Raw genomic sequence first — 27703 nt, 5'->3', positions numbered from 1 at the left:
TCAGCGCGTTTATGTATCTTGGGTCATTGATAACCTGCGAAGAGTGCTATAGCTAACTTCGACAAGATTTGGAAGAACAGAGGAATCCGACGTCAAAATAAAGTGCGATTATTTCAATAATCTCGATATTTATGTACTTATGGACTTGGACCCCGAAAAGTTTTGATGTGGCTAAGATTGACGCTATTGAGATGTGGTGCTGGCGAAGACTGCTACGAGTATAACTTGAAAAGCTAGAAGAACTAACAAACATCTCTATTTTGCAAGAACTGAATATCACCACACGGCTCTCTAAAATATGCCAAGAGCGACCCTCAGGTTTTTCGGACACATTATGAGAGCACCAATGCATAATATGGCGAATTAATGGTAACCATTCTTGGGGTGGGGCTCGTAAGAGATGGTCTGACTGTGTGAAGAAATCGTGTGGCGACAGCGTATACTGTGCAGTCCGGGATACCCCCATTTGCCAGAATTTCATTTGCCATAATTTTATTTGCCATCCTATTCAACAATCATAATATTGTTTCTCATAACATCTTATGCCATAATCATTGTTTACTATATTAATCTAGTGCCAGAAACTTTGTTTCCCATAAAGTCAGTTTCCATAATGTCATTTGTCAGAATCATCGAAATCCGTAATTACCACATTCCATACCATCATTTGTCATACAAATTAGCGTCCAGAAAAGTCAATTTCCATAATGTGCTTTGGCAGAATCGAAAACTACTATAATAGGTACTAGAAGGACTAGAGAATGAAACTGCTATCAGAAAGTAGGTTAGGTTAGGTTAGAACTGTGACCCCTGGAAAATGAAACTGCTATCAGAAAGTAGGTTAGGTTAGGTTAGAACTGTGAACCTCTGGAAAAGGAAACTGCTTGAAAAGTAGGTTAGGTTAGGTTAGAACTGTGACCCCCCGGAAAATGAAAATACTATCAGACAGTAGGTTAGGTTAGAACTGCGACCCCCTGGAAAATGAAACTGCTATCAGAAAGTAGGTTAGGTTAGGTTAGAACTGTGACCCCCTGGAGAATGAAACTGCTGGAAAAGTAGGTTAGGTTAGGTTAGAACTGTGACCCCTGGAAAATGAAACTGCTATCAGAAAGTAGGTTAGGTTAGGTAATAATATGGGCAACAATTATGGCAATAATTGCTTATGGCGTTTGAATATTCTATGAAACCATATTATTGCACTTAATAATATGGCTAACAAATAGTATGGCATTGTATGATTATGGAAGGTAATATTCGGATAAACAACGAGTATGTCATATGATTTTTATGGTAAACAAATCATTCGGGCAAATGAAATTCAGGCAAGTTAGATTCGGGCAAATGAATATTATGTTAAATGACTGTCGGGCAAACAATAGACAACCGTGCAGTCCACATGGCTTATGACCGCGTTCAATGGAGACACGCTACTTGTGGTCGCGAACCTCGGCAATGAGGAAACGAGGAAGAAGAAGAAGTTATTTTAAACGTTTAATTTCAATGACATTATGATTTAATACATGACATTTTAATTTACTAACCTAACTAATTTTAATTAACCCGTGCACAGGCGGGGAAGTTAAAGGATTAGGTATTATTTTCAAGACTATAATTGTAGTTTTCTTGTAAAAATTTGATTTATGTTTATTTCAAATAAGATTTTTATTGCTCTTACGCATTTTTTATGATAGTGTGGTGCAATAAAAACTACTATATGATTAGTTTGTTGTTTATTGTTTTATCAAAATTTTACCATTTATAAAAAAAGACTCGAGACTCGAGACGACTCGAGACTTTGGGCTCGAGATTTCTCGAAACTCGAGACTTCTAATAGGTCGAGAAATCAGAAACCCTATTTACGTTAGAGAGAAATTCTCTTTTCTACGTCTTTATTGTAGTAATGTGTTGTTATCAATACTATTTAATTAAATTTATTTATAAAAACAAATCAAATAATTTTATTCACGTTTCACATTTCAAGTAGGTATTATTTATGCCACATGTAAATGGACTACTGTATTTGAAGTAATTTGTACACGATTAAAATGATTGACGACTAATGATTAATAATTTACAATAAAACTATTTGGGATCACCCTATACGGAGCGTGACGTCAGATTAATGTCATCGGCATGAAAAGTACGCTCCCTGATAGTCACTGTGTCTTAACTCTGGATATAGAAAAACACAGTACAAAAGTTTTACCATTTGTTTTATCAGAATCAGCTTGAACCGTGAAATGCGCTTGTAAAACTAGCTCGCGACAGAGAGGCGACACGACATGACGCGGCATAAATTGAGCATTCTCACCACGCCACTATTGCAGGTGCCAAAAAGGTTGGCCCACATGCACAGTGCTTCAACTAGACACGTTGAATATTAATATTCCAGTCAAATAGAAAAAGACGCTTTTGGTGAATGTCCCTTTTTGCGATCAATGCAACTTAATGGATCTGTGAAAGTGAAAGTTTATGAATAAGGGGGTAAGTATTTTACCTGTAGATTCAGTATCGAACTTGACATAACATTTGGATCCAAGAAGAGAAATAAGTCTCGTTAAATCCATTTAGGATCTAAGGACTGGATTTATCGAGAATGATTAAATATTACGAGTATCTATTTTTGATTATTAGTACCTTTTGTCTGGATCTGAATTAAGAATCGGGTACGGTACGGATGACAATCTCTATATTATAAATAAAATATGATATTGATGTTCGTTTATTATGATGTTAGTCTAACAAACTGGAAGTCTAATGTATCTAGGTAAGAAGTCTTTTAGTGAATATTGAGGATTAGTCTGTTTTAGTTACGGCAAAAAACAAGCAATTAATAGTTCTTTTGCAGCAACTGCATTTATAAGAATAAGAATAGTCATACCTTCTAAAGTAATAGTCTTCTATAGTCATAGTATCTATACCTTCTTCTATTTCTTGGGGTAATTAATGGCCCTGGCGAGCTGATACACGTTGTGGGATGGGTTTCGGGTTGGAAGGGTAGATGGCAGTCGCTTTCATAAAACTGGTGTCTACGCCAAATCTCGGGATTCGTACCCCAGGCCCGATGTACTCCGATGTAGCCCGTAGCCGAATGGCATTTCTGCGACGCCAAACGCCGCAGAAGTGCAATCGCTTTCGTAAAACTGTGCAATCTATCTCTATTGCTCTTGCGTATTGGCGCGACAGAGCCTGACTGCATTTCTGCGTCGTTTCGCGTCGCAGAAATTCTATTCGGCTTCGGGGCCAGGTTCTCACGAGCTGTGGCGAAGCGAGCTGTGGAGGATAATGAATTCATTTCGTTTATTATCATGTTAAAAGTCTAACTAAAAGGTACTTCTTCTTTGTATTTAGTGAACCAGTGAACCATTTTGAGGATAAATGTTTAGGCAAAAAACAGGCAATTGTAAGGACGTAACGTTGAACGTAAGCAGAACGCTGCCTCGAGGTCTAGTAAAAAGCTATTGCCAGAGCAAAGTTCGATTTTGTCGGCAGATTTGGTGAGAAACTCGCAGGCTACCCATCCGGGAGTCGCGCTTTCTGGTCTCTTGCCAAAGCTGCCGAGGGGAACTTTTGTCGGTCGTCTTTACCACCACTGCGAAATGCTGACGGTAATCTGGTCCATAGTGCAAAAGAGAAAGCCGATCTTCTAGGTACTCTTTTTGCCTCGAACTCGACTGTGAGCGATGACGGTACTAACGCATCTCTTCACGCTTTCTATTAGCAAACGGGAAGTTCCATCTTCGTGGAAAACGGCCCTTGTGCACCCTGTCCCAAAAAAGGGCGACAGATCGGATCCATCAAAATATAGGCCTATCGCTATTACCTCCCTTCTCTCTAAGGTCATGGAGCGTGTAATTAACTCGAAGCTCCTTGGATACCTAGAAGAACACGATCTAATAAGCGACCGCCAGTATGGCTTTCGCCACGGTCGCTCTACTGGTGATCTTCTAGTGTATCTAACTCACCGCTGGGCTTCGGCCATTGAGAGTCAAGGTGAGGCATTGGCAGTTAGCCTAGATATAGCGAAGGCATTTGATCGGGTCTGGCATAGGGGCCTTTTGTCGAAGTTACCATCTTATGGACTGCCCGAGGGATTATGCAAATGGATTGCCAGCTTTTTGTCCGGCAGACGCATACGAGCCGTAGTAGACGGTAGCTGCTCCGATAGCATGGACATAAACGCTGGCGTCCCGCAACAGTACAAGGTTCTGTGCTATCCCCAACGCTGTTCTTGCTGCATATCAATGACATGTTGTCTATCGGCGACATCCATTGCTATGCGGATGACAGTACTGGGGATACATTTTACACGGGCCGTGCTAATATCCCTCGTTCAGTGGTGCTAGAAAGTCGTGAAAAGCTTGTGTCGGACATCGAGAGGATTCTGTCCGGAGTCTCGGTGTGGGGTCGGGACAACCTAGTCTGTTTCAATCCCACTAAGACACAGGTGTGTGCGTTCACCGCTAATAAGAAAACCCCATTTACTGTGGTTCCACAGTTCCAAGGCACAGCCCTTACCTTGTCAGGAAGTATTGGGATCCTCGGAGTCGACATTTCGAGTAACGTCCAATTCCGTTGTCACTTGGAAGGGAAAGCTGCGTTGGCATCCAAAAAGCTTGGTGTGCTCAACAGAGCGAGGGGATACTTTACTCCGGGACAAAGACTGCTCTTATACAAGTCGCAAGTTAGACCCCACATGGAGTACTGCTGTCACCTTTGGGCAGGAGCACCTGGATACCAGCTTGGACCCTTTGACTCGATCCAGAGACGCGCTGTACGAATTGTCGACGATCCCAAACACACAGGCGGTATTGAACCCTTAAGTCTAAGGAGGGACTTCGCCTCCTTATGTGTGTTCTATCGCCTGTACAATGGGTTGTGTTCTGAAGAACTGTTTGACATGATGCCAACGGCCACTTTTCATCATCGCACCGCTCGCCATTGACAGGGCGCTTATACACCTTGCAACCTAAATGGTCGCGCACCGTGCGGTTTCAGAGGAATTTCCTCCCACGAACGCTCCGGCTGTGGAATGAGCTCCCTGTCGAAGTATTCCCGATGAACTACAGTACAAGATTCTAATGGGTCGGCAACGCGCACGTGACACCCCTTGAGTTGCGGGCGTCCATAGGTTACGGTGACCGCTTTCCATCAGGCGGGCCGTATACCTGTTTGCCACCGACGTGGTATAAAAAAAAATTAACGATTCTTTAGCAGTGCCTGTATTCATTAATCATACCTTCTCTTTTCTACAGTCATATCTTCTTCTATTTCTTGGGCAACGACTGCTGGTAATTAATGGCCCTGGCGAGCTGATACACGTTGATGGCGGCGACGAACACGTTCACATAGAAGAGGCTGTAGTTCTTGGGGATGATGACGAGAGAGTAGCGCGACCAGATCAGCCCCGTGGCGGCGAGGGAGCTCACCTGTGGGATGGACAGCTTCTCTGCGGGCCGGTTTATGTCGCCTAGACCGCCGAGGACTAGGCCCTGAAATTAAAGTATAATTTTTGTACACTATATACGACCGGTTATGAGTACAGGTCATGGATGTTTTCTATGTATATAAGTATTTGTATATTATATATATCGTTGTCTGAGTACCCACAACACAAGCCTTCTTGAGCTTACCGTGTGACTCATGCAGTTAATCTGTGAAAGAATATCCTGTACTATTTACTTGGGTAGAGGGAATAAAATCAAAAACCGGCCAAGATCGTGTCGGGCCACGCTCAATGTAGGGTTCCGTTTCCGTACTTTCTAGTATTTTTTCAAAAACTGTTCAACCTATCAAGTTCAAAATAATTTTCCTAGAAAGTTTTTATAAACATTTACTTTTGTGATTTTTTTTTCATATTTTTTAAACTTATGGTTCAAAAGTTAGAGGGGGGGGAGACACATTTTTCACACGGACGGACGGACAGACTGACTTGGCGAAACTATAAGGGTTCCTAGTTGACTACGGAACCCTAAAAACCAAGATTAAGTACAAACGATTATAGGTGAATAGTATATCAATAATGATTCGGCCAAGAAGAAGAAAACAAAGAAACAATGGTAAGAAATTCAATAATGTCGAAACTCTCATATATTATTAAATTTATTCTTACCATATTATTGCACATCTCACAGAAAAAGTAACAAAATAACATACACAAAAGGAGCAGTAGCACTTACCCATTTGAATGCAGGAGCCCAAAAGAAAATAGTTTTCGGTCCTGTAAAGATAGCACTTCAGTATTAAACTTGCAAGATGTTAATTTAAGTTGAAGGATTTAGATTTGTAATTGATGTTTTGATACTTTTGATTGCCTGTTTACATCTCCAACACTCTAAAAACTACGTTTGTTTAGATTAATATAACATGGAAAAACATTCAACGTTTTAGTCTAAAATAAGGAAACTGCATCACAAATTCCCAACACAATACATTACAATAACACGCCATTTTCTCGCACAGAAGCATTGACACACCAGTATTGTCGTTGGAACAGCATTATGATTAAACGATTTGGCAGTCTACTTAAAGTGCTGTTACACGGGGAACACAATTGCCAGCAATTCGCAAACCATTGTCGCATTTGCTCCATAGTTAGTTGGTGCGTATTGAACAAACGCGGCAGTGGTATTTGAATTACTGGCAATTGTGATGCCCGTGTCGTCTAGCATCGTTAGAGCATACTGAATAACTTGCGCAAGAACGCGCGAAACCATACTTGAAGTAGCGCTAGATGTATGGACTGGCGCGCAATAATGCAAATTGTGTTAAACTGAAAGAAATGGCGCATCAATCATGGTGTATTTATAAAAAAAATCTTTATGCTCAAGGACCTTACAATATCAATCACGTTTTCTTGAAACTTACCAGCTGGATGTTCCCAAAGTGGTCGCAGATTCGTCGGTACGAATTTATCGCAAACACCAACAATTCCTTGGTACAACTTAGACATTTTAGTTATGAAAACGCACCTTTCAATCACGAAATTTCTACTTCTAAGAATGCTATACAATTAGATATTGAACATTTGCGTTTGCAGAATTATGAGTATGTAGTGTAAACATTATTTATTTGCGCGAAATGGTATTTCTTTAATTAAATTCCATCTTTAAAGCTGATTTTCCTATTTTTTTTCAACAAAATACAGTATTGTACAAACATGGTAAATATAAAATGTCAAATACATGTCAAATACGTATAAGCGTTTCGTTTATACATAAAAAAATATTTCAAAGAAAAAGTTTTCCAAAATATGAACTCTCTTGATAATTATTCGATAAGGCCTAATACTCACATGCGAATGTTGCAAAACTTAATTAGAGTTAACTCGTACGCTTTATAAAAGCCCAGTCAAAGCGGAATGATAAGTTTCAAGCCACGTTTAATTCAATTTAAGGGTATTTCAAGCCAAGTAACAAAGACGTGAAATCCAAGATAGGCTAATCTGTCTGCCCCGGCTGTTACGGTGGCAAACAACCCGGCTATTCACGAAGATTAACCGTGTAACTGATTAGTAAGTAGTTGCATCATTTCAAAATCATCTGAGCCTATTATTACATGTTGATTACTACTTCTCGATTGTGGATACTGGCTACTGTGAGCGAGATGTATCAAAAATAAGCTATGCAGATCTTAGCATAAAATAAATAAGCTACGCATGTGTTAGCGTATAGTCAGTTGATATTACGACTCGTGGTTAAACTATTAAAACACAAGCGAGTCCCAAGTGAGTCCCCGCAGTACCACTTCAACTAACACAAGAAACTGTTCAAAGTTGCACGACGTTGAGGTTTTCGCCGCGTTGTTTCATTAAACAAACATGCTGCTCAATTCGAACCAACAACTGAGTCTAGATGACGTCACAATCGGTTACATTCTCTAGCGTGGCAAAAAGTAGTCTTGTTTTCTCACACCTATTGATAACAAAGGCATGACACGACGATGTTGCCTATTTTTAATTTCTACTTATTTACGTTAAGCTGTAGCTGTCTCTATCGCTCTTTCGTAGTGACGCGACAGAGCCAGTTTCGTTTCGATTGCCAAGTAGCGCCAATGAGGAGGCACACCCAAAGGTTATGACAGATGGCGCCACTCCATTGCACTTGCATTGCACAGATAAAGAATTTCATAAGTGAGAGCGAGAAGATATGTTTTTTCTCTCTCACACATATGAATGACAGTGACATATGAATGACAGTGACATGCCTAGACAATTGCACAGGCGCCGCCTGGCGGGATAAAATGTCAGTGTGCCTCCTCATTATTGTTACTTCAGCTAGGTCAGCTAACAACTAAATTATAATATTTTCATCATGATATTTCGTTATCGGGCATCTTACTCGCGTATTGACGCATTTGCATTGGCATACTTTGATTACATAATTTGATTTAAGAAAAATGATCAAAAGAAATAAAAGAACCCGTCAGTCTAAAAATAATCTTCGGCGTAAGCACGATCCAAAATTCTCAGTGATATTCCTTCTGTAAAAAATTACTTAAATAAACTTAAATAAAGTGTGTCTTTTAAACAAAGTGTTTTCAATAAAGCGGATCCATTATATGGATTATAATTATGGATAATGATATTCCGCTTTGTGTGGTAGGGCACAGCACAGCGGATATCATCTCGCTCGAATCTAGAGCAGAGCCCAACTGGGGAAGTACCTCTGCCTTACAGAAGACCACAGCCAAATAGCACTAGACCCTACTCATAGTGTTGTGTTCCTGCCGGTGAGTATGGCTGCCAGAGCTCAACGAGGGTGCAGTGTGCTGATGAAGGAAGGACCTACGGAACTTATTTGTTCCGTCAATTGTCCTTTGAGTAGTCGGCCCAAACCCAAACCCTCCTTAGAACTTGTACACTATTTTTTTGCTGTGTACTTAACACAGCAAAAAGGAGTGTACAAGTTTCTAATGGGTGGGCAACGCGCACGTGACACTCCTTGAGTTGCAGGCGTCCATAGGTGACGGTGACCGCTTTCCATCAGTCGGACCGTATGCTTGTTTGTCACCGACATACTATTTAAAAAAAGACAATGACTGCAGGTGACTACATAACGCACGAGCGAAATGCACAATAACTAAAATTTCAATAGATTAGCAAGTATCAAATTAAGGTTCAAATATGCGTTTGCCAGTATGCGTTCGAATGGGCCTGATGCACAAACTGATTTATCCGAGGAACATGTTAATTCAATCGAGAGTCGTATGGAGCGCTTTGCATAACGAAGATAAGTTACTTGTCTTTCTTCATACACGTGTGCAACTTGTACAGTTTGTCGGAGTTCTGATCTGAGTCCTTTGACACATTTAGGTTTGTGAATGTGTAAATATGACTTTGGCAAAGGATATACCAAGGATTATATAGGATTTATTATCTTCATATTAAGAATCGTAACCTGATTTTTTTAGCGCCACCTATTAAATACTATCATAACTACATGGATGCCTACAGTTTTTTTTTATGTGTATTGGCATGATATCATGATATTAAAATAAAGAAATAAGTCATTTGAAAAATAAACACACGCAAACACGCCAAAATATTTGCGGAAAATTTGATTTTGGCCACTTCCGGGCTGAGTAACAGCGCAGTATCTGGTTTTAAGCCTAAAAAGCCCATACATTTCAGGGGTACGCTTTGTCAGTCCCGTATTATCGATATAATACGGGACTGACAAAGCCCATACATTCTTGGATATACTTTAGCCTTATTGGCAACATGCATGAAAAAGTGGCGCTGATTGTCTCAAATACACGTCATCATAGACGTGTCCAATATTAACGCGCTCGGTTGCCATGACAACTAAATTGACACCATAAACTTTTACATGGAAAAGCCCACAAGACGAGGGCGGCACTAGTCGTGAACGTTGCGAATAAGCGCGGGTTGCACTGGGCGCAAATGTGCGTGTCTAAAAATACAGTTAATTACTTATCGCGTTATTAATTTTTATATTACTATTTAATGTTAAATTTAGGGTAAGCATTATTTAGAATTATAGCAACTTAAGAACGATGCATAGCTTTGTAAAAAATGAGCGCTGTCTCGCCAACAAACTGCATGAGCAGTTTGGCGAGGAACTTTAAAAATGTAAAATGTATGTTGCCTTTAAATAAATAAATAAAAAATAAAAAATTGATGATGAATACTTGAATAGAAATGGTGCCTAATCAAAAAGTTCCCTTGAGTACCGTTTTTTTTAAGTATTTTTTAGGTGTTTTCAGATTTTATAACACATTTTTTAAATGCGGTTTTGGCCCTATGAGGTCTCTTTTTTTATCGAAACTAAATCACATAGGCTTTCCCAAAATATCATTTCTCGCATTTTTCCACTGACAAGTTGGCCGTATTTCAGTTTATAAAAGATGCAGCAGAATTGTCGCATTTCTCGCGGCAGGCTGATATAAAAATCACATTGTATACCCGCAACAGCGCAGCCCCCAATAAATAACCTGGGCGCGTCAAAGGAACCGGTCCAAATCATAACTAAATCAAATTTTGAACATCCATCGGATTCCCGAACATCTACTATGAGTTTTTAACGTTTTAGAAATATGTTACTCGACAATGTATCCACAGCATTAGCACTTTGGCGAAAAATATTTGTCAATACTCCTGCCAAAAACAAATAACTGGGAGCCTTACTCAAATATTTAAATTTATTTTATGATTTTATTCATATTTTTTGTTATAGCGGCAACAGTAACAGTTGGTAACACGTTACATCATCTGTGAAAATGGCTGTGTCTTGGCTCATGAGATAAACAGGTGACAGACGGAAAAACAGACGAACGGCCAGATAGCGCAGTTGCAGTAACAGGGCCGTTTTAGCCTTTGGGTACGCAACACAGAGAATCGGTGAAGTTTTCGCTATCGAGTAACATATTACAAGATCTCATGGTACAGGCTCCGAAATCTGATACGGTTACGGCCCGACGTGCCGCGGGTACCGATCGGACCGGAGACGCGGCCACAAAACTTATGAGATAAATAGAATTAGCGGTTGTACGTTTGGCTAGACGTGGCGTGGGATCAAATTGATTTGATTAGTAATCTGTAATAAAGAATTGTGCTGGTGAGTAGATAGATTGTGCTATGAAATGATTTCACCCATCTCAATGATGAATGAGAATGACAAATCCTTAGTATTTCATTTTTGTAAGTTTCATCTGATGTCATATGTATGTATATGTATGTATTTTTTTTTATGTATTTAAATATATTGTATGTATGTATATTATTATCTGTGTGTAAGTATGTTTATTCTTTTATATATTACATATAGGTTAGCTTAATAATATTGTGCAAATAACTTAACTATTTTGTTCTTAATATAATTTAATGTTGCACCGCCTACAATTTCTCTGTTTTGCCCGAAGGTTGACTGGTAGAGAATGCCTTATAGCATTAAGTCCGCATAGCATAAATCTCTGTGATAAAAAATAATAGTACGTAAGGTACAGCGGGGCAAATCTCGACTGGGGGTCAATTGTAACTAATCCATTTTTTTTTCCATTATTACACTATGATGTTGAGTTCTACATGCATAGCTGGGTATTAACTCGTTAATCCGTTAATCGTTAATTAACGAAGTTAACATTTCGATTAACGGATTAACTTTTAAGTTAACTTTAAAAAATGTTAACGGATTCGTTAACTTCCGTTAAATTTCATCGAGTCCGTTAATCGTTAATCCAGCACCCCAAGCAGCTCGCTGCGCCGCGAAAACTACGTTCTTACTGCTACTGTAAAAGCCCGTAGTACGGCAAAACCTAGAATTTATCGGTAAAAGCAGATCCGTCGGTTATAAGCAGTCTAAAGACCAATTGGCGACTTTGGATCACTTATTTGAGATCTTCTAAATCTTATTAGGCGTGCTAGATCGATCACTAACCTGGGAATAGAGTGCAATCATCAGGCATGACAGACAAATCGCGCAACCGACGCATCGAGTTAGAGTCCGGTGCGGGCCTTAGATTACTCTACCAAGTTATTGTGGCCCACAGCATCGAGTTGTCATCTCAAATCTCAATCTGAAGAACCGACGCATCACGATCGCGACCGCATGAATGACCCAATAATTACCAATCTGAAGTAAAACCTAGGATTTAGCCAACCAACGGCGGTAAAAGCCCGAAGAGACCGTAATTATTACATTTCGGTTTTTTACCGATTGGCGTCACAGGTTTTAATGGTTTTTGGTGGATACTTAGTAAATACAAATACACAATACCTACAGTGAAGTCCTATTTTTATGGCGTGTTAACGGATTATCGATTAACTTTAACTTCCGTTAAATGTACCGAAATGTATCGCTTTAACGATTAACGAAGTTAACTTTTTAAGTAACGGATTAACGATTATCGAAGTTAACTATTTGATTAACGGTGCCCAGCTATGTCTACATGTATCCACTGAACAGGCCTACCATGTATAACCGGTGGACACTCTATTTAATAATAAAAACATTGTAAAACATGAATAAAATGGACCAATTACATTTGCCCCCCAGTCGAGATTTGCCCTGCTGTACCTTAAATGAGTAAATGGCCCGTCAAAATTGGCGATCCATTATTCAAACACATCTTCGTACCGATTGAGCTGAAATATGGCATACTGACATAGCTTCGGTTTCAATGCAATCGCGAGCAGGCATAGTTTGTGGTTAGTTCTAAAAGCATTCACATATGAGATTACGTGCAACTCTTTGCAAAATAGTTTACAAGTAGCTAGTTAACAGTTGGTAATGTCAAAGAGGATTGAGTACTGTAGAGAGTTACTGTCAAAGTAAAATGTGTAATCACAGTGCATAGACTGCCATCTCTCGACACAGGCTTAAAACTTTTGAACCTCAGTTTTGACAATTTGGCCCCTATTCTTAGCTTGATATGTGTTAAAATGTCAAATATTTTTATTAGCGCCATCTAGCCATCTAGCCGAGCGTTCCCCAAATGTGTAACGCCGTCTAGGCCACCGTGCCTTTTTCTCTAGGGCTTTGAGGTACGTTTTTTTCTTAGACTTTATCCGTCTATACGGAGTTACATATGTCTTTGGTAATATTTACAACAATCATTTTCATTTTCATCATCAAAGTTCTAGATGACATTGAAAGATGAAGTCGATATTTTTTATTCTTCATACTTTTTATCCGAATAACCAGAGAAAATATGTGGAACAGTATTTTTCACGAAGAATCGATTACTTCGCCACTTGACACGTTCGCACTTCGCAGAGGTAAATAGTCATCTACTCGTACTCTCGTTTGTCTACTATTCTTTATATTGTATTTGGCGTAAATACTGTCCACGGACGGTTTAACATAATTCAAGAACCAGCCGTCTAATCGAGCCACTGCCCAATCTGCGTCTCCGCCTGACTCGACACAAACAATCGATGTGTTGCACTGAATCGATTCTAATTCGATTCCCGTCCAAGCTGACTTCGACTGACCGTTTTGCTATCGAGGATTGTTGATTGAACTGTAAATATCAATTCGGTTAACAGGCGTTGCTCATATCAAAAGACTGGTATATTCAAGATGAATAGGCTCTATACGAATTTTAAAATGTCATCTGCTTAACTTAGCATCTGACTTACTGACCGTTATCTTATCCAAAATTGAACAATAATACAACGAGAGCATAAAGAAGGTATTTATGGTACTATTTACGTACTGAGACAACGGAATAAGAAATACAACAAATAGCGTTTTATCCGTATTTTACTGTCAACCAAGGATAATTTATATAGGATTTACATACTTCATACCAAAGACATATATAACTCCGTATAGACAGATAAAGTCTAAGAAAAAAACGTACCTCAGTACCATACAGAAAAAGGTACGGTGGCTTAGATGGCATTACACCTCTGGGGCACGCTCAGCTAGATGGCGCTAATATTAATATTTGACGTTTTAAAACATATCAATCTAAGAATATGGGCCAAATTGTCAAAACTGAAGTTCAAAAGTTTCAAGCCTGTGTCAAGAGATGTCAGTCTATGCACTGTGATTACACATTTTACTTCGACAGTAATTCTCTATAATAGCGAGTTTGAGTTTCGGCGCCCCTTGGTAAGGTTTCACTACGTATGAAAATAAATCGCGAGCGCAGCGAGCGCAAAAATTTTTTCATAGTAATGCCGTAATTTGAAGATTAACCTAATACATACAGAATTTATGGATTTCATCATACAGATGTGTACTACCAGAAAAAAACTTTTTATTAAATCCTATATCTGAAGCATCGCCTTATACGCCTGTGAAACGTGGAATATGACGAAAAGAGATAGAGAGAGATTAGAAAGCTTCGAGATGTGGTGCTGGCGGAGAATGGAAGGGATTAGTTGGACAGAAAAAAATTAAGGTAGGCTGCGTCAGGGACACAGCCGCGATGGATAACGTGAAACGTTGTGTGGACCACCGCTACTGAGGAGGATACGTAACTAACTAGCGAAGGCCGCAGGCCGAGCTGCGGATAGACAGTGTTCCCAGGTATAACAATAATAAGTGTCTAAAAAGCGAAGCGGCGGGCCGGAGGCCCAACGCTGAGCTTCGAAATCCAGCGAAGGCCGAAGGCCGAGCTCCGCGTAGGGCCGAAGGCCCGGAGCGTCCCCGTGGCGCTCCCAAGTACGCGAGGCCGCAGGCCGAGCTGCGGACAGATAGTGCTCCCACACAGAGCAATAATAAAAGTGTCTAAAACGCGAAGCGGCGGGCCGGAGGCCCAACGCTGAGCTTCGAAACCCAGCGAAGGCCGAAGGCCGAGCTCCGCGTAGGGCCGAAGGCCCGTAGCGTCCCCGTGGCGCTCCCAAGTACGCGAGGCCGCAGGCCGAGCTGCGGACAGATAGTGCTCCCACACAGAGCAATAATAAAAGTGTCTAAAAAGCGAAGCGGCGGGCCGGAGGCCCAACGCTGAGCTTCGAAACCCAGCGAAGGCCGAAGGCCGAGCTCCGCGTAGGGCCGAAGGCCCGTAGCGTCCCCGTGGCGCTCCCAAGTACGCGAGGCCGCAGGCCGAGCTGCGGACAGATAGTGCTCCCACACAGAGCAATAATAAAAGTGTCTAAAAAGCGAAGCGGCGGGCCGGAGGCCCAACGCTGAGCTTCGAAACCCAGCGAAGGCCGAAGGCCGAGCTCCGCGTAAGGCCGACGGCCCGGAGCGTCCCCGTGGCGCTCACAAGTACGCGAGGCCGCAGGACGAGCTGCGGACAGATAGTGCTCCCACACAGAGCAATAATAAAAGTGTCTAAAAAGCGAAGCGGCGGGCCGGAGGCCCAACGCTGAGCTTCGAAACCCAGCGAAGGCCGAAGGCCGAGCTCCGCGTAGGGCCGAAGGCCCGGAGCGTCCCCGTGGCGCTCCCAAGTACGCGAGGCCGCAGGCCGAGCTGCGGACAGATAGTGCTCCCACACAGAGCAATAATAAAAGTGTCTAAAAAGCGAAGCGGCGGGCCGGAGGCCCAACGCTGAGCTTCGAAACCCAGCGAAGGCCGAAGGCCGAGCTCCGCGTAGGGCCGAAGGCCCGGAGCGTCCCCGTGGCGCTCCCAAGTACGCGAGGTCGCAGACCGAGCTGCGGACAGATAGTGCTCCTACACAGAGCAATAATAAAAGTGTCTAAAAAGCGAAGCGGCGGGCCGGAGGCCCAACGCTGAGCTTCGAAACCCAGCGAAGGCCGAAGGCCGAGCTCCGCGTAGGGCCGAAGGCCCGGAGCGTCCTCGTGGCGCTCCCAAGTACGCGAGGTCGCAGACCGAGCTGCGGACAGATAGTGCTCCTACACAGAGCAATAATAAAAGTGTCTAAAAAGCGAAGCGGCGGGCCGGAGGCCCAACGCTGAGCTTAGAAACCCAGCGAAGGCCGAAGGCCGAGCTCTGCGTAGGGCCGAAGGCCAGGAGCGTCCCCGTGGCGCTCCCAAGTAGTTACGCGAGGTCGCAAGCCGAGCTGCGGACAGATAGTGCTCCTACACAGAGCAATAATAAAAGTGTCTAAAAAGCGAAGCGGCGGGCCGGAGGCCCAACGCTGAGCTTCGAAACCCAGCGAAGGCCGAGGCGCTCCCAATTACGCGAGGCCGCAGGCCGAGCTGCGGACAGATAGTGCTCCCACACAGAGCAATAATAAAAGTGTCTAAAAAGCGAAGCGGCGGGCCGGAGGCCCAACGCTAAGCTTGGAAACCCAGCGAAAGCCGAAGGCCGAGCTCCGCGTAGGGCTGAAGGCCCGGAGCGTCTCCAAGAGGCTCACAAGTACGCGAGGCCGCAGGCCGAGCTGCGGACAGATAGTGCTCCCACAGAGAGCAATAATAAAAGTGTCTAAAAAGCGAAACAGCGGGCCGGAGGTCCAACTCCCACGCAGAACAATTATAAAAGTGTGTAAAAAGTATTCTGCGTGGGAGCACTATCTATCTGTAGCTCGGCCTGCGGCCTCGCGTAAAAACACTAAAGGTAAACAAAATACAAAAGACAAGACCGTGGGGCCTTCGGGCCTGCGCACTACCAAAAAAGTACTGTACATATAAATAAATAAATAAATATTGGACGACACCTTACACAGATCAACCTAGCCCCAAACTAAGCAAAGCTTGTACTATGGGTGCTAGGCTACGATATACATACTTATTATACATAGTACTTTACTGAATTTTAACTACAATGAATCATTATCGCTTGATCGTATGTTATATGCAGCCACCGGCGCCATTCATTCTAATGCATATTTGGGGAGATGAATATGTTTTACTATAGAAAATGTATATTTATTCCAATCCTTATTAGTTAGTCTTAGTATTTTAAGTACCTTTTTACGGTTATATGCTTAAATTTTTGCATACGATGGCCTTAAAAAACGAATCGGAAGAGACTAGATTGCTTCGGTATGTTATATGCGATGGCGGCGCCATACATTCTAATGCATATTTGAGGAGATGAATATGTTTTACTATAGAAAATGTATATTTATTGTAATCCTTAGTAGTTAGTCTTAGTATTTTAAGTACTTTTTTACGGTTATATGCTTAAATTTTTGCATACGATCAAGATTGCTTCGGCCTTAAACGAATCGGAAGAGACAAGATTGCTTCGGTATGTTATATGCGACAGCGGCGCCATACATTCTAATGCATATTTGAGGAGATGAATATGTTTTACTATAGAAAATGTATGTTTATTGTAATCCTTATTAGTTAGTCTTAGTATTTTTAGTCATTTTTGACGGTTTTATGCTTTAATTTTAGCATATGATTGCCTCAAACGAATCGAAAGAGTCACGATTGCCAACAAGTTTCAGTACATTGCCAACCGTTGCCGCCGCCATAGTTTCTAATGCGTTATTTGATAAGATGAATAAGTTTTACTATGGATAATGTATATTTATTTTAATCCTTATTAGTTAATCTTAGTGTTTTAAGTAATTTTTGACAGTTTTTTGCTTTAATTTTTACATACGATGTCCTCAAATATGAACAAGCACCAAATTTTTGTAAAAAATGCCACATTATTGAGTTTTTCCAGCTGGTCATAAATAAATATGTTAGTCTTTTATAATATTTAGATAATTTAGCACGAGATCTATCTAATAATACCATTTTATGGTACAGCACAATACAATTTTTGTGAGTACTTGCTAAGCAAACAATACAAAAAACGCCATTTTTGGCCCGAATGGAACGCTTATACCGCAAAAGTGGCGCCATCTGTATCAGCAAATTATGTATGTCCGAGTAATGGCTACTTTCCTCTACACACTCATATTAAAATTATTTATATGGGTATTATAGTTACAGAGATATAAGCCGCCGCGCCTGGTTTTAACACTTTTCGTTACACCTGGTTTTCGGTCCGGTCACTCTACTACGGGTTTTTAAAGACGTTCACCTAACGTTTCACGTCAAAAATAGTACGAAAGGAACAAAGATAGAGAAGCGAGCGCGATTTTTTTTACTCGACTTATTAAGACTCAACCCGCCAGCGGGGAATCCGCGAACTTTCAAAGCTATTATGTTCTGCAGAGCTGGCGGTCTTTGACATATTTTGGGGTATTTTGACTTAACAGCACGGGAAGCATGATCGCGCGATAGACGATAAAATATCAGGCGTCCCTATCGCACTTACAAATAGTGCGATAGGGACGGCCTGCTATTTTATCGTCTATCGCGTGACCATGCTTCCCGTGCTGGGCGACTTTTAGGCCTTATATTTCGCCATTACTATTATTTTTATAATACTAAGAGATTAACTGCGGACACGATCGTCACCGTCGAGATGTCCATTTCGTTATTTTGCCAAGTGATCTTAGTGCTTTGATTGAAGTTCGCTCCACCATCTGCTGTGACTCACAAAATTGCGCCTCTCTGAAACGTTTTGCGCCTTTGGTTTTATGAGGAACTCCGCGGATAGCGACGTAACTTTGTCGTTCGCCGCACAACAATGTGGTTCGTCAAGGGCTAGAATCCTCCTTTTACGGCGCCCTAGCAACAGCGCCCTTATGAATGTTGGTATTATGTTGGCAATGTGGTGCAATTTTCCGCTTAATCTGAATATTCTGAATTACAAATTTAGATTTTCAATAGTGGATTCATTCCCGACTCCTCTCGCCATTTTGTGATTAGTGCGCGCCCACGCAACGTATAATTTTTTTGTATAGATTTTTCCACATTCTCGATTTTGGCGCCCCTTTACCATGTGGCGCCTAGAGCGGCCGCTCCACTCGCTCTACCCTTAATCCGGCCCTGTCTATAATACTCGATCCTCTTTGTTCATACTAAGAATCTTTCGTTCCGGAGGTCGCGGGTTCGAACCCCGGCTCGCACCAATGAGTTTTTTCGGATTTATGTGCGAAATGTCATTTGATATTTGCCAGTCGCTTTTCGGTGAAGGAAAACATCGTGAGGAAACCGGACTAATTCCAATAAAGTCTAGTTTACCCCTCGGGTTGGAAGGTCAGATGGCAGTCGCTTTCGTAAAAACTAGTGTCTACGCCAAATTTTGGGATTAGTTGTCAAAGTGGACCCCAGGCTCCCATGAGCCGAAGCAAAATGCCGGGATAACGCAAGGAGGATGACGATACTAAGAATCTTACCTCTATTTTTTAGCGCCACCTATTAAATACTATCATTACTACACTGATGAGTGATGATGCCTATAAATTTATTTTTTTCAAAATGTGTATTGACGTGATAGCATGATATTAAAATAAGGCAGAATGTCACTTGTTCTTAATAAAAAATAAAAACACGCAAAAATATTTGGGGGAAATATAATTTTGGCCACTTCCAGGCTGCGAAACAGCGCCATCTAGTTTTAAGCCTAAAGGTCCCATACATTTCAGGGGTAAGCTTTTGTGTATGAGCTTTGATTGTCCCGGTATTATATCGTCCTTGCTGTCAACAATAATGATCCTTAAACAAACTCAAACGCCAACTTGAAATCTAAGTAAGAAAAATGAAAAATGTGTTCTTGAAATATAAAATCCACCTCCAAGTATGATTAAAGAAAGCTGTTGTTATAAACTTGAACCGTAACTCATTCTTATACCATTTCGAGATTCAGTAAAGTGCATAAAAATATAAACCAGCCACGTTTCAAGCGATAAACCAATAAAGTCAATACGAAACCGGTACGTCGAAGCCTTACTCCTTTAAAATAGTAGGGATTGAGTTGGGCGAATGTACCGCAAATGCGGTACGTATCGGAGTTAACAGTTTATTGGGAACGTGTTCGCGGGACAAATACGGTTTTCTGGTACGTGACTCCGCCGCTTTAAAACCGTCCGCTGTACTCGAACGGGGAAATATTATTTTTCATTGTCTAAGAATAAGGGATCGTAATGTGCTGCGGTACTGAGACAGTTTGAGAGGAATTGTTACGGAGCTTAACGCGACGATAAAAAGAAATTGAAGTTTAGAAATGAGTGGGGACGCAGTAACGTTGTGATAAGTTTTTTTCTCTCAGCGATCGACAACATAAGTACGCGTTATAGTTACACCCATCTTAAAGGCCAGCAACGCACCTCCAACACTTCTGGCGTTTCGGGTGTCCATGGGCGGCAGTGATCGCTTACCATCAGGCGACCTGTCTGCTCGTTTGCCTCCTATCTCATAAAAAAAAGTAACAAGAAGGAAGAAGGATGGGATAGGAGGTATAACTTCCTTATTCATAAAAATCATAAACGTTCACTTAAAGTTATCAAGCCGATAAAGTTAGTTTGTCATGTAAATATTTTTGCGTGTTTTTATTTTTTTTAAATAACAAATGACATGCTTCTTCATTTTAATATCATAATATTCATAATATCACATCAATATATATTTAAAAAAAATGTAGGCATCATCAGTGTAGTTATCATTTAGTATTTAATAGGTGGCGCTAAAAATCGAGGTACGGTTCTTAGTATGAAGATTGTAAATCCCATATAAATTATCCTTGCTTGCCACGATAATGCATTGATTCATGATTTTTATTTTATTAATTTTTACAGAACACTGTACAATATTTAAATTATGTAAAATGAATCATTTTAATCAAAATTTTGGCCATAAATATAAATCCTCAACGCGTTATAAATGCGTTTATTAAAATTGCCTGTTATTAATTTTCCCCGACGGTTAAATTTAACTACACTAGGGTTTCACAATTAACACCAGTTTTATTCGTAGACAGTTTGTAAAGTTTTTTCTGTATAAGGTATAGCGGGACAAATCTCGACTGGGGGGCAATTGTAACTGATCAATTTTTCCATTATTACACTATGATGTTGAGTTCTACATGTAAGTGAACACGCCTACCATATACAGTATGTAAACCAACGAAAACCATTTACTGAAGCCTGTTAATATTTAAGTTACACAGAGCAACTTTTACTATGGGACCAACACCCAAAACGCGAAATAAAAATTTACTCTCCCATAGGAAATACTTACTATAAAATAAAACTACCTATGAAACTGTCAGAAGATATTTTCGTGATTTCGGGGTTGATCCCATAGTAAAAGTTTCTCAGTATCACCTGGACATTTACGGGTTACAGTAAATGGTTTTCGTTAGTTTACATACTGTATAACCGGTGAACACTATATCTAATAATGCAAACTTTGTAAAACGGAAAAAATGGACTTACATTTGCCCCAGTCGGGATTTGTCCCGTTGTACCTTTTTTATTTATTTTCATGGAGAACCAACAGCTTTAACTGTGATAATAGTAACAAAATAGTAACACACAGTCAATTGTAGGATCTCACTTATAGAAACAAGTTAGAAACATTTTTCTATTTATTTTGGCCCCCTCGTCCTGCCGGCCAGCCTAGTTGAAGTGACAATAGTTGACGGTACGTAGCGGTCAAAATGCAGTCTGGCTCCGATACGCTTACGAAGCAAAAGCGATTGCGACGTTGGCTAAGCACACTGAAAATTGAAATATTTATTTTTCAAGTAGGCATATTACAATGCGCATATGAACGTCAAACAAAGCTACGCCGGCTCTAACCCTACGCCTCAGCCTCGAGAAGATTTCAGTCCCCCCTCAGTTGGTCATACTACTCCATCCTACCGGCTAAAATATTTATGTCGAGAACTACATGTCAATTCGAAAGGAATTATTCTATCGATGTAGCCGCGATATCTGGAGACCCGGGTTCGATTCCCGGCTTCGCCACCAGTGGGCTTGATCGCTTTTTCTTTAATGCATGGTATATATTTTAGTTTATAAGTATGAATTGTTCTAGTTATTTTAATTTATCGTAGAATTTACGTCTATAGTTGTAAGAGAAAGAGAAGGTAAAAATTGTACGGAACTGTATTCACATTGAATTTTGACCTTTTTATGTTGGCCTACCATCTGACTTACGTAAATGGGAAGTGCCCTGAAAGATGTATGGAGGCCGCATTAGCAACAAACAAATACGTCTTGGCATTAAGACCACAGACTACTTACCTACTAGATGGAGCATCATTTTATTAACGAGTACTATTCACCCATACTATGTAATTTCGTCTGAAAGTATATTAGGCAACCGCTTAATTTTAGTAATAGTAGTAAAACCGTTGCTTGCACAGAAATCACACCTAATTTGACAGCAGAAATTTAAAGCAACTGCTATAGGTACTGATAAAGAAAACAATTTTGTTTTTTTGCTTAAAAACGCTCTAATACCTATAAGTAAATAGGTATGCACTGCAGACGGTTTCAAAAGCATTTTTCGCGAACTTTTTACCATGAATAACCACAATCATTAAAATTTTCATGACTTTATAAAGCATATAATAATTAAGAAGTTTTGCGGCTATTAGAATATGTCAACTTTAGCAAGTCTTCTCCGGACTGAAAAATTAAGTTTTTTAAATTATTTATCAGTTGAAACCGTTTGCGCCCTAAATAAATTAGTAGTACCTATACTTTACACATACTAGTATATGTTGTTTACAGTATCCAAAACATACAAAAAAAAATTAAAGACTCCTGAAAGATAGATCAGTTAAAAAGTTATATATTTACGCAGTCTGCAAGTGGTTGTCTGTCGTAATTCAGACTAATTGCCCCAGCAAAGAATGCCGGGCTGCATGCCAATGTCTTGTTACACTTCGCTAACGAGAGGCGTCTAATGCGAGCACACCTGGGTAATGGCCGTATATGTCTTGATTAACATGTTTGTAATCAGATATATTGTAATTACGACCAATTAGTGTTTCAAGATTCCTGTTTCGTAGCTAATCACTGATGAGTTTAATATTGCATGCGGGTAAGGGGGTTCTTAGGATTGATTTAAATAATATTTACCGTTTACTTTTACTTAATACCTACTATGGAAATTAATCGCATTTTTAAATTTACTTCCGAAGTTTCGTTAATGGGAGATTACAGCTTAAATATTGTTGTTGACATTGAGTAGGTGATTTATGAAATAAAATGAAATGATTTTTTTTAATTTCAGGCGTAATCCCCACACACCGAATAAGACACACAATAAGGCACAGAATAAGGAAGGAAGGAATTCAAGTTCTCTAACACAAACACTTGTAGATTGACGGTCTTTTGGGCTTATTGCGCAATACACGTACATCATTTAACGGTACATGCGAACGACCAGCGAGTCAAAAAACGCACGCACTCAAAGTCCGCTCTCTAGTAATATAATTTTGCTCTGAGTTATGGTGAGACAGATATCGAGTAAGTGACAGGCAACAGATGGACCAGAAGGGTATGAACACGTCGCGGGATGGGAAGATGACATCATCAAAATTGCTGGCCCTTCGTGGACACACGTGGCCCAAGACAGAGAGAGAACCGTTTGGAGAAGGCCTATACCCGAACAGGGGTTCCTGCAACTGATCAAAAATAATTAGGAAAAAACCTAATACTAGATCTTTTTGCAAGAAATAAAAGGCATTTTTTATTTTGTTTTATTTTATCCAGTAAGTGGTTTGCGCTAATATTTCATCTCGGTATTTAATTCTCACGTCGCTGTCAGCAGGATTTACGAGTGTGTCCAACTCGCGGACGCTTCGAAATTTGATTCTGCGGTAAAAATTGAATGATTGATCGAAATACGTTGGATATTTTTGTTTCCGTAAAAACTCTACACATACTGAATATTGCCCAGTGTATTGTTTAATCCGCTGTGTTCGGATTTAGTAGAAGCGATAGCTGTGGCCACAAAAAGTGCTACACTAAATGTTAAACTTTTTGGATTGTTCTGATAAGCGCTGCTGTTAGTATTTTCAATGCAGCATGGCTACAGTAACAGCTGTCAATATAATGTATCAATACAATTTGTTTCAATTCGTAATGATGTTAAGCATTTATTAATGAAAAGACACATCAAGTTTTTCACAAGAGATTTTTCATTTGAATCTAAAACTAAGGCTACCTATAGCTAGCTTAAATAAACAAATGAGCTATGAAATCCGGATGGACAGACACAATCGAGTGATATTAACCCTTTCCAACCGAAAATATCGAGGTTTGCTAACTTAATTTTGAATTTAAATGACATGTGTTAAAATTAACAATTATATGTTAACAACCCGCTAATAACCTCACGATCGTATCACACTTACACACTAACGCCGTGGCTTGCGTGGACGACGGTCGCGCGATGGTCGCGCGACGGTGATGGGACGCATACGAAATCAAACCTTATCGATATGGAAGTAGACGATGCGATGAGACGCGACGGCGACGGTCGCGCGACCGTCGCCCACGCAAGACACGGCGTAACTATACTAAATATGCTGTTGCACGCAGGCCGCGCGGGAGTTATAGGACGATCTTTCTCCCAAAGAGGTTTTTATAACTTACTCTCGTTTGCAATATGTCTCTTCCGGCCCACGCCCCATGTTGTATTATTTTTGAGGTACGAAACTTAAAAAATGGATTGTTTACCTATTGAAAAGTTTTGTTTCCAAAATACAAACCATAAAAAAGATGATATTGTTTAGGAAATTCGTGCACGATCCAAAAATTAAGGTTACAAAATTAAAGGCGCTATATATGCAAATGCCATCTTTATGAATACTTACAAAGCTCCGAACAAAGTGCCGGCACTTAAACATAACATTACATAACATAAGAATAACAATTAAAGCGTATTATGATGGGACTCGTGAACGTGGAAACGAATCTCACGTTACACGAAATCCTGGGACAGGTCAGACTAAAACGGTTGGTACAGTCAGGAATTAACGTAGTCTACTGGATGGATATACGTTACAAAAAGTCGTAAGACTCTACTGTGATTGTGACTTTTTTTTTCATTCATGTGCTGTAGAGTTGGACTGGAGGTCACAGGGGTCGAAGAAGTAAGGCACAGCGCGACCTTTTTATAAAAAGCCTTCTCTGCTCCTCTGGGGTAACTTAGTACAACAACAACCAGTATCACATGAAGTGCTTTGGTGTCAGGATGCGCAAACTTTGTTCAAAGATTTAAAGAAGAGGCTCCTTGACACCACCAGGGATCCTAGGGCTGGTTCATTCCTGGGGCAGAAGATTGGCATTGCCATCCAGCGGGGAAATGTGACCAGCTATTATGGGAGATTTTATTTGGCATTTTCTTAAGACTGGTTTATGGGATCGGATTTGGGAGATTGCTTTTTTTATGAAATTTGTCTTTAGTTTTATATGGGGAAATCGCTTTTTAGATATTAAGACTGGATTTTTATTTTTTGTGTGATTGTAACTTTTTTAAGTAAGCTGTCAGTACTGTCATGTCACTTTTTTTTTAATTTTTGTGTGACCTGGATACTTGTCACATGACGTTTGAGTGTATTTGTATTTTGTCACTTAATAAAAATTGTCCTTTATTATTGCATGTTTGAGAAAAGCATATACCTACTACAAATGGCCGGAAATAAAAACTATTGTATATTTAATATTATGTCAAATGAAATACATATGAAGATTAATGCATATACCTACTACAAATATAAATACTATGATAGATAGATTACTATATTATATTAATACGTGCGTTTTCATATTATTCCGATAAGACCGATATCCCATACATTACAGGCGCCATCTTGGATCTTTTCCATTGAAATCCTTCCGACATCCGATATCGGATCGGATAATGTGAAAACGGACTAGCAGCATATGGTACCAAAAACTACTATCAAAATGAGACAACTAGAAATCAGATTGACATCAATATGAGACTATGTCATACTTATATCAAAGTTTGAAATTGACATGGATTTCAACTCTTCTTAAATCATTTTGCTAGTGAAATAATTATATGATACTGTTTAATTTATGGGTTAAAACATAATGTAATATTTTCTTTAGGATGTAGAAAGCAAACGACCAGACGAAGTGCCTAGTAAAAACATCAGAAAAAAAAAAAATTATTTGTATAAACCATTCTACATATGGCGCCTAAACCTACGTTAAAAGAACAACTTAAGCCGGGTACTCACTAGCGAGATGTAACTGTAACCGTTCGTTGAATTTAATTGTATGGGAAGTTCCATAGTCTGCTGTGTGACGATGATGTGTCAAATGGGGTTGATGCAACTGTCCCTTACTTGTATTTTTTGCACATTCTGTTACATATAGGCTGTCAGCTAAGGCCGTGGTAATTAGTTTATCCCGGCTATTAATATTCGCAAGCACGTTCCGCCCTCGCAACCGGATTAGGCTTATTACTCAGTTTTCGATCCCGCTCGACCTCGATTGATATTTGCATGTTTTTCGTATGGTATTTACTTAGGGCAAAGACATATGTAACTCCGTATAGACAGATAAAGTCTAAGAAAAAAACGTAATATCTCAGTACCATACAGAAAAAGGTACGGTGGCCTAGATGACATTACACCTTTGGGGTACGCTCAGCTAGATGGCGCTAATATTAATATTTGACATTTTAAAACATATCAAGCTAAGAATATGGGCCAAATTGTCAAAACTGAGGTTCAAAAGTTTCAAGCCTGTGTCAAGAGATGGCAGTCTATGCACTGTGATTACACATTTTACTTCGACAGTAACTCTCTATAATACTCGATCCTCTTTGCTTAGGGTGAATATTTCACCGCCTGGCGGACTTAATAGTTACTTGTTTGAAATATTAGGGCATGGATCTAGATTTATTAACTGATATTCCACGTATTTTATAGTTTCAGCTACCTATAATTCACTCTTTGTAGATTTCAACGTCATTTCCAAACTCAAATGGAATTGGGCGGGGCATATTGCCAGGCAGAGTGATGGCAGGTGGACCAAAATGTTGACAGAATAGTGGCCGCTATCGGATGTACTTGTAAGAAGCGCCTGGCTCGTTGGGTGGACGACATTCGAAAAACTGCGGGGCATTTTGGATGAGATTAGCCCAGGGTTACGTAGCCGAATGGCACAACGCTCACGAAACGAAACGCTAGTAGATATTTATTTATTTATTTTTATTTCAAATACGTTACAAAGTATGACAGTAAAAACCAAAGCACTGAGTAACTAAAATACATAATAGCATAATAAATAAACACATCAAAGTGAGAAAAAAATCAACACATCACAAATTATCTACATTTGGGTGACAACGTAACGTCGAGGCTTCGTTGCGTCGTCTGTCCGGGCGTAAAATTCGGCAGGTTGCCCCGGAACCGTCGAAAGACTACACCCTTCGGCCAGAAGTCTGCACTCGCGATGGTGTCCTACAGCGGCCGCGGCACGCGCACAACAAACGAGCTGAAGTGCACATAGTGACGCGACTGCAGCTGTTGCACCCTCAGCGTGAAGCCAGTCTTCTGGCGAACGTACTCCACCACTTCGTCGGCCACGGCGGAGTAATGCAGGCGAGACACGTAGAGCGGCTTACTTGGTGTGGCGACCCGAAGACCAGAATTAAACGGATCCGCAGTGCCACTCACAGTCTTACGAGGCGCCCTACTCGCCTTGCTTTTCCTTTCCACCAATGTGAATCCCTCTGTATCTACATTGGTGTGGGAGGACTTTTCCTTAAGAACAGCCCGTGATTTGCCTTTTTTATGTCTATCCCTGTTGCATATTGGCACGACAGAGTCAGACTACCTTTCGCGGCGTTTCGTTTTCGTTTGGCGTTGCAGAAACACGGTTTACCCTTGAATCGCCGACAGACACTTCTTCGAATATTATTTCAAAGACAACGTTTCAAATAATTTCATTTCATCGACAGGTTATATCGTAGAACAATCGATACAAGTAAAATCAAACCGTAGACTTTTATTTCGTAGATAAGTTGTTCCGAGTATACTTT

The 27703-nt window shown here is 40.4% G+C and overlaps 1 protein-coding gene across 1 annotated transcript; it reads right to left on the bottom strand.

The window, feature by feature from the left end:
- Window positions 1-5246: 5246 nt before the first annotated feature.
- On the bottom strand, window positions 5247-7125 carry LOC125232936 (mitochondrial pyruvate carrier 2-like). The gene is made up of 3 exons (XM_048138788.1): window positions 6868-7125; window positions 6180-6220; window positions 5247-5492 (listed from the first exon to the last, which is right to left on the bottom strand). The coding sequence occupies exons 1-3, from the start codon at window positions 6950-6952 to the stop codon at window positions 5268-5270; spliced, it is 351 nt and encodes a 116-aa protein (XP_047994745.1). The 5' UTR covers window positions 6953-7125; the 3' UTR covers window positions 5247-5267.
- Window positions 7126-27703: the final 20578 nt, after the last annotated feature.

This window comes from Leguminivora glycinivorella, chromosome 1 (assembly GCF_023078275.1).
Source record: "Leguminivora glycinivorella isolate SPB_JAAS2020 chromosome 1, LegGlyc_1.1, whole genome shotgun sequence".
In the NCBI taxonomy this organism is placed as follows: Eukaryota; Metazoa; Arthropoda; class Insecta; order Lepidoptera; family Tortricidae; genus Leguminivora; species Leguminivora glycinivorella.
This window is presented reverse-complemented; position numbering and strand designations above follow the sequence as displayed.

Coding starts and splice junctions, on each gene's coding strand:
- LOC125232936 (XM_048138788.1), bottom strand. CDS start 6,952: ATGTCTAAGTTGTACCAAGGAATTGTTGGTGTTTGCGATAAATTCGTA. Junction 6,221..6,867: donor ACTTTGGGAACATCCAGCTG/GTAAGTTTCAAG, acceptor CTATCTTTACAG/GACCGAAAACTATTTTCTTT. Junction 5,493..6,179: donor GGGCTCCTGCATTCAAATGG/GTAAGTGCTACT, acceptor CTTTAATTTCAG/GGCCTAGTCCTCGGCGGTCT.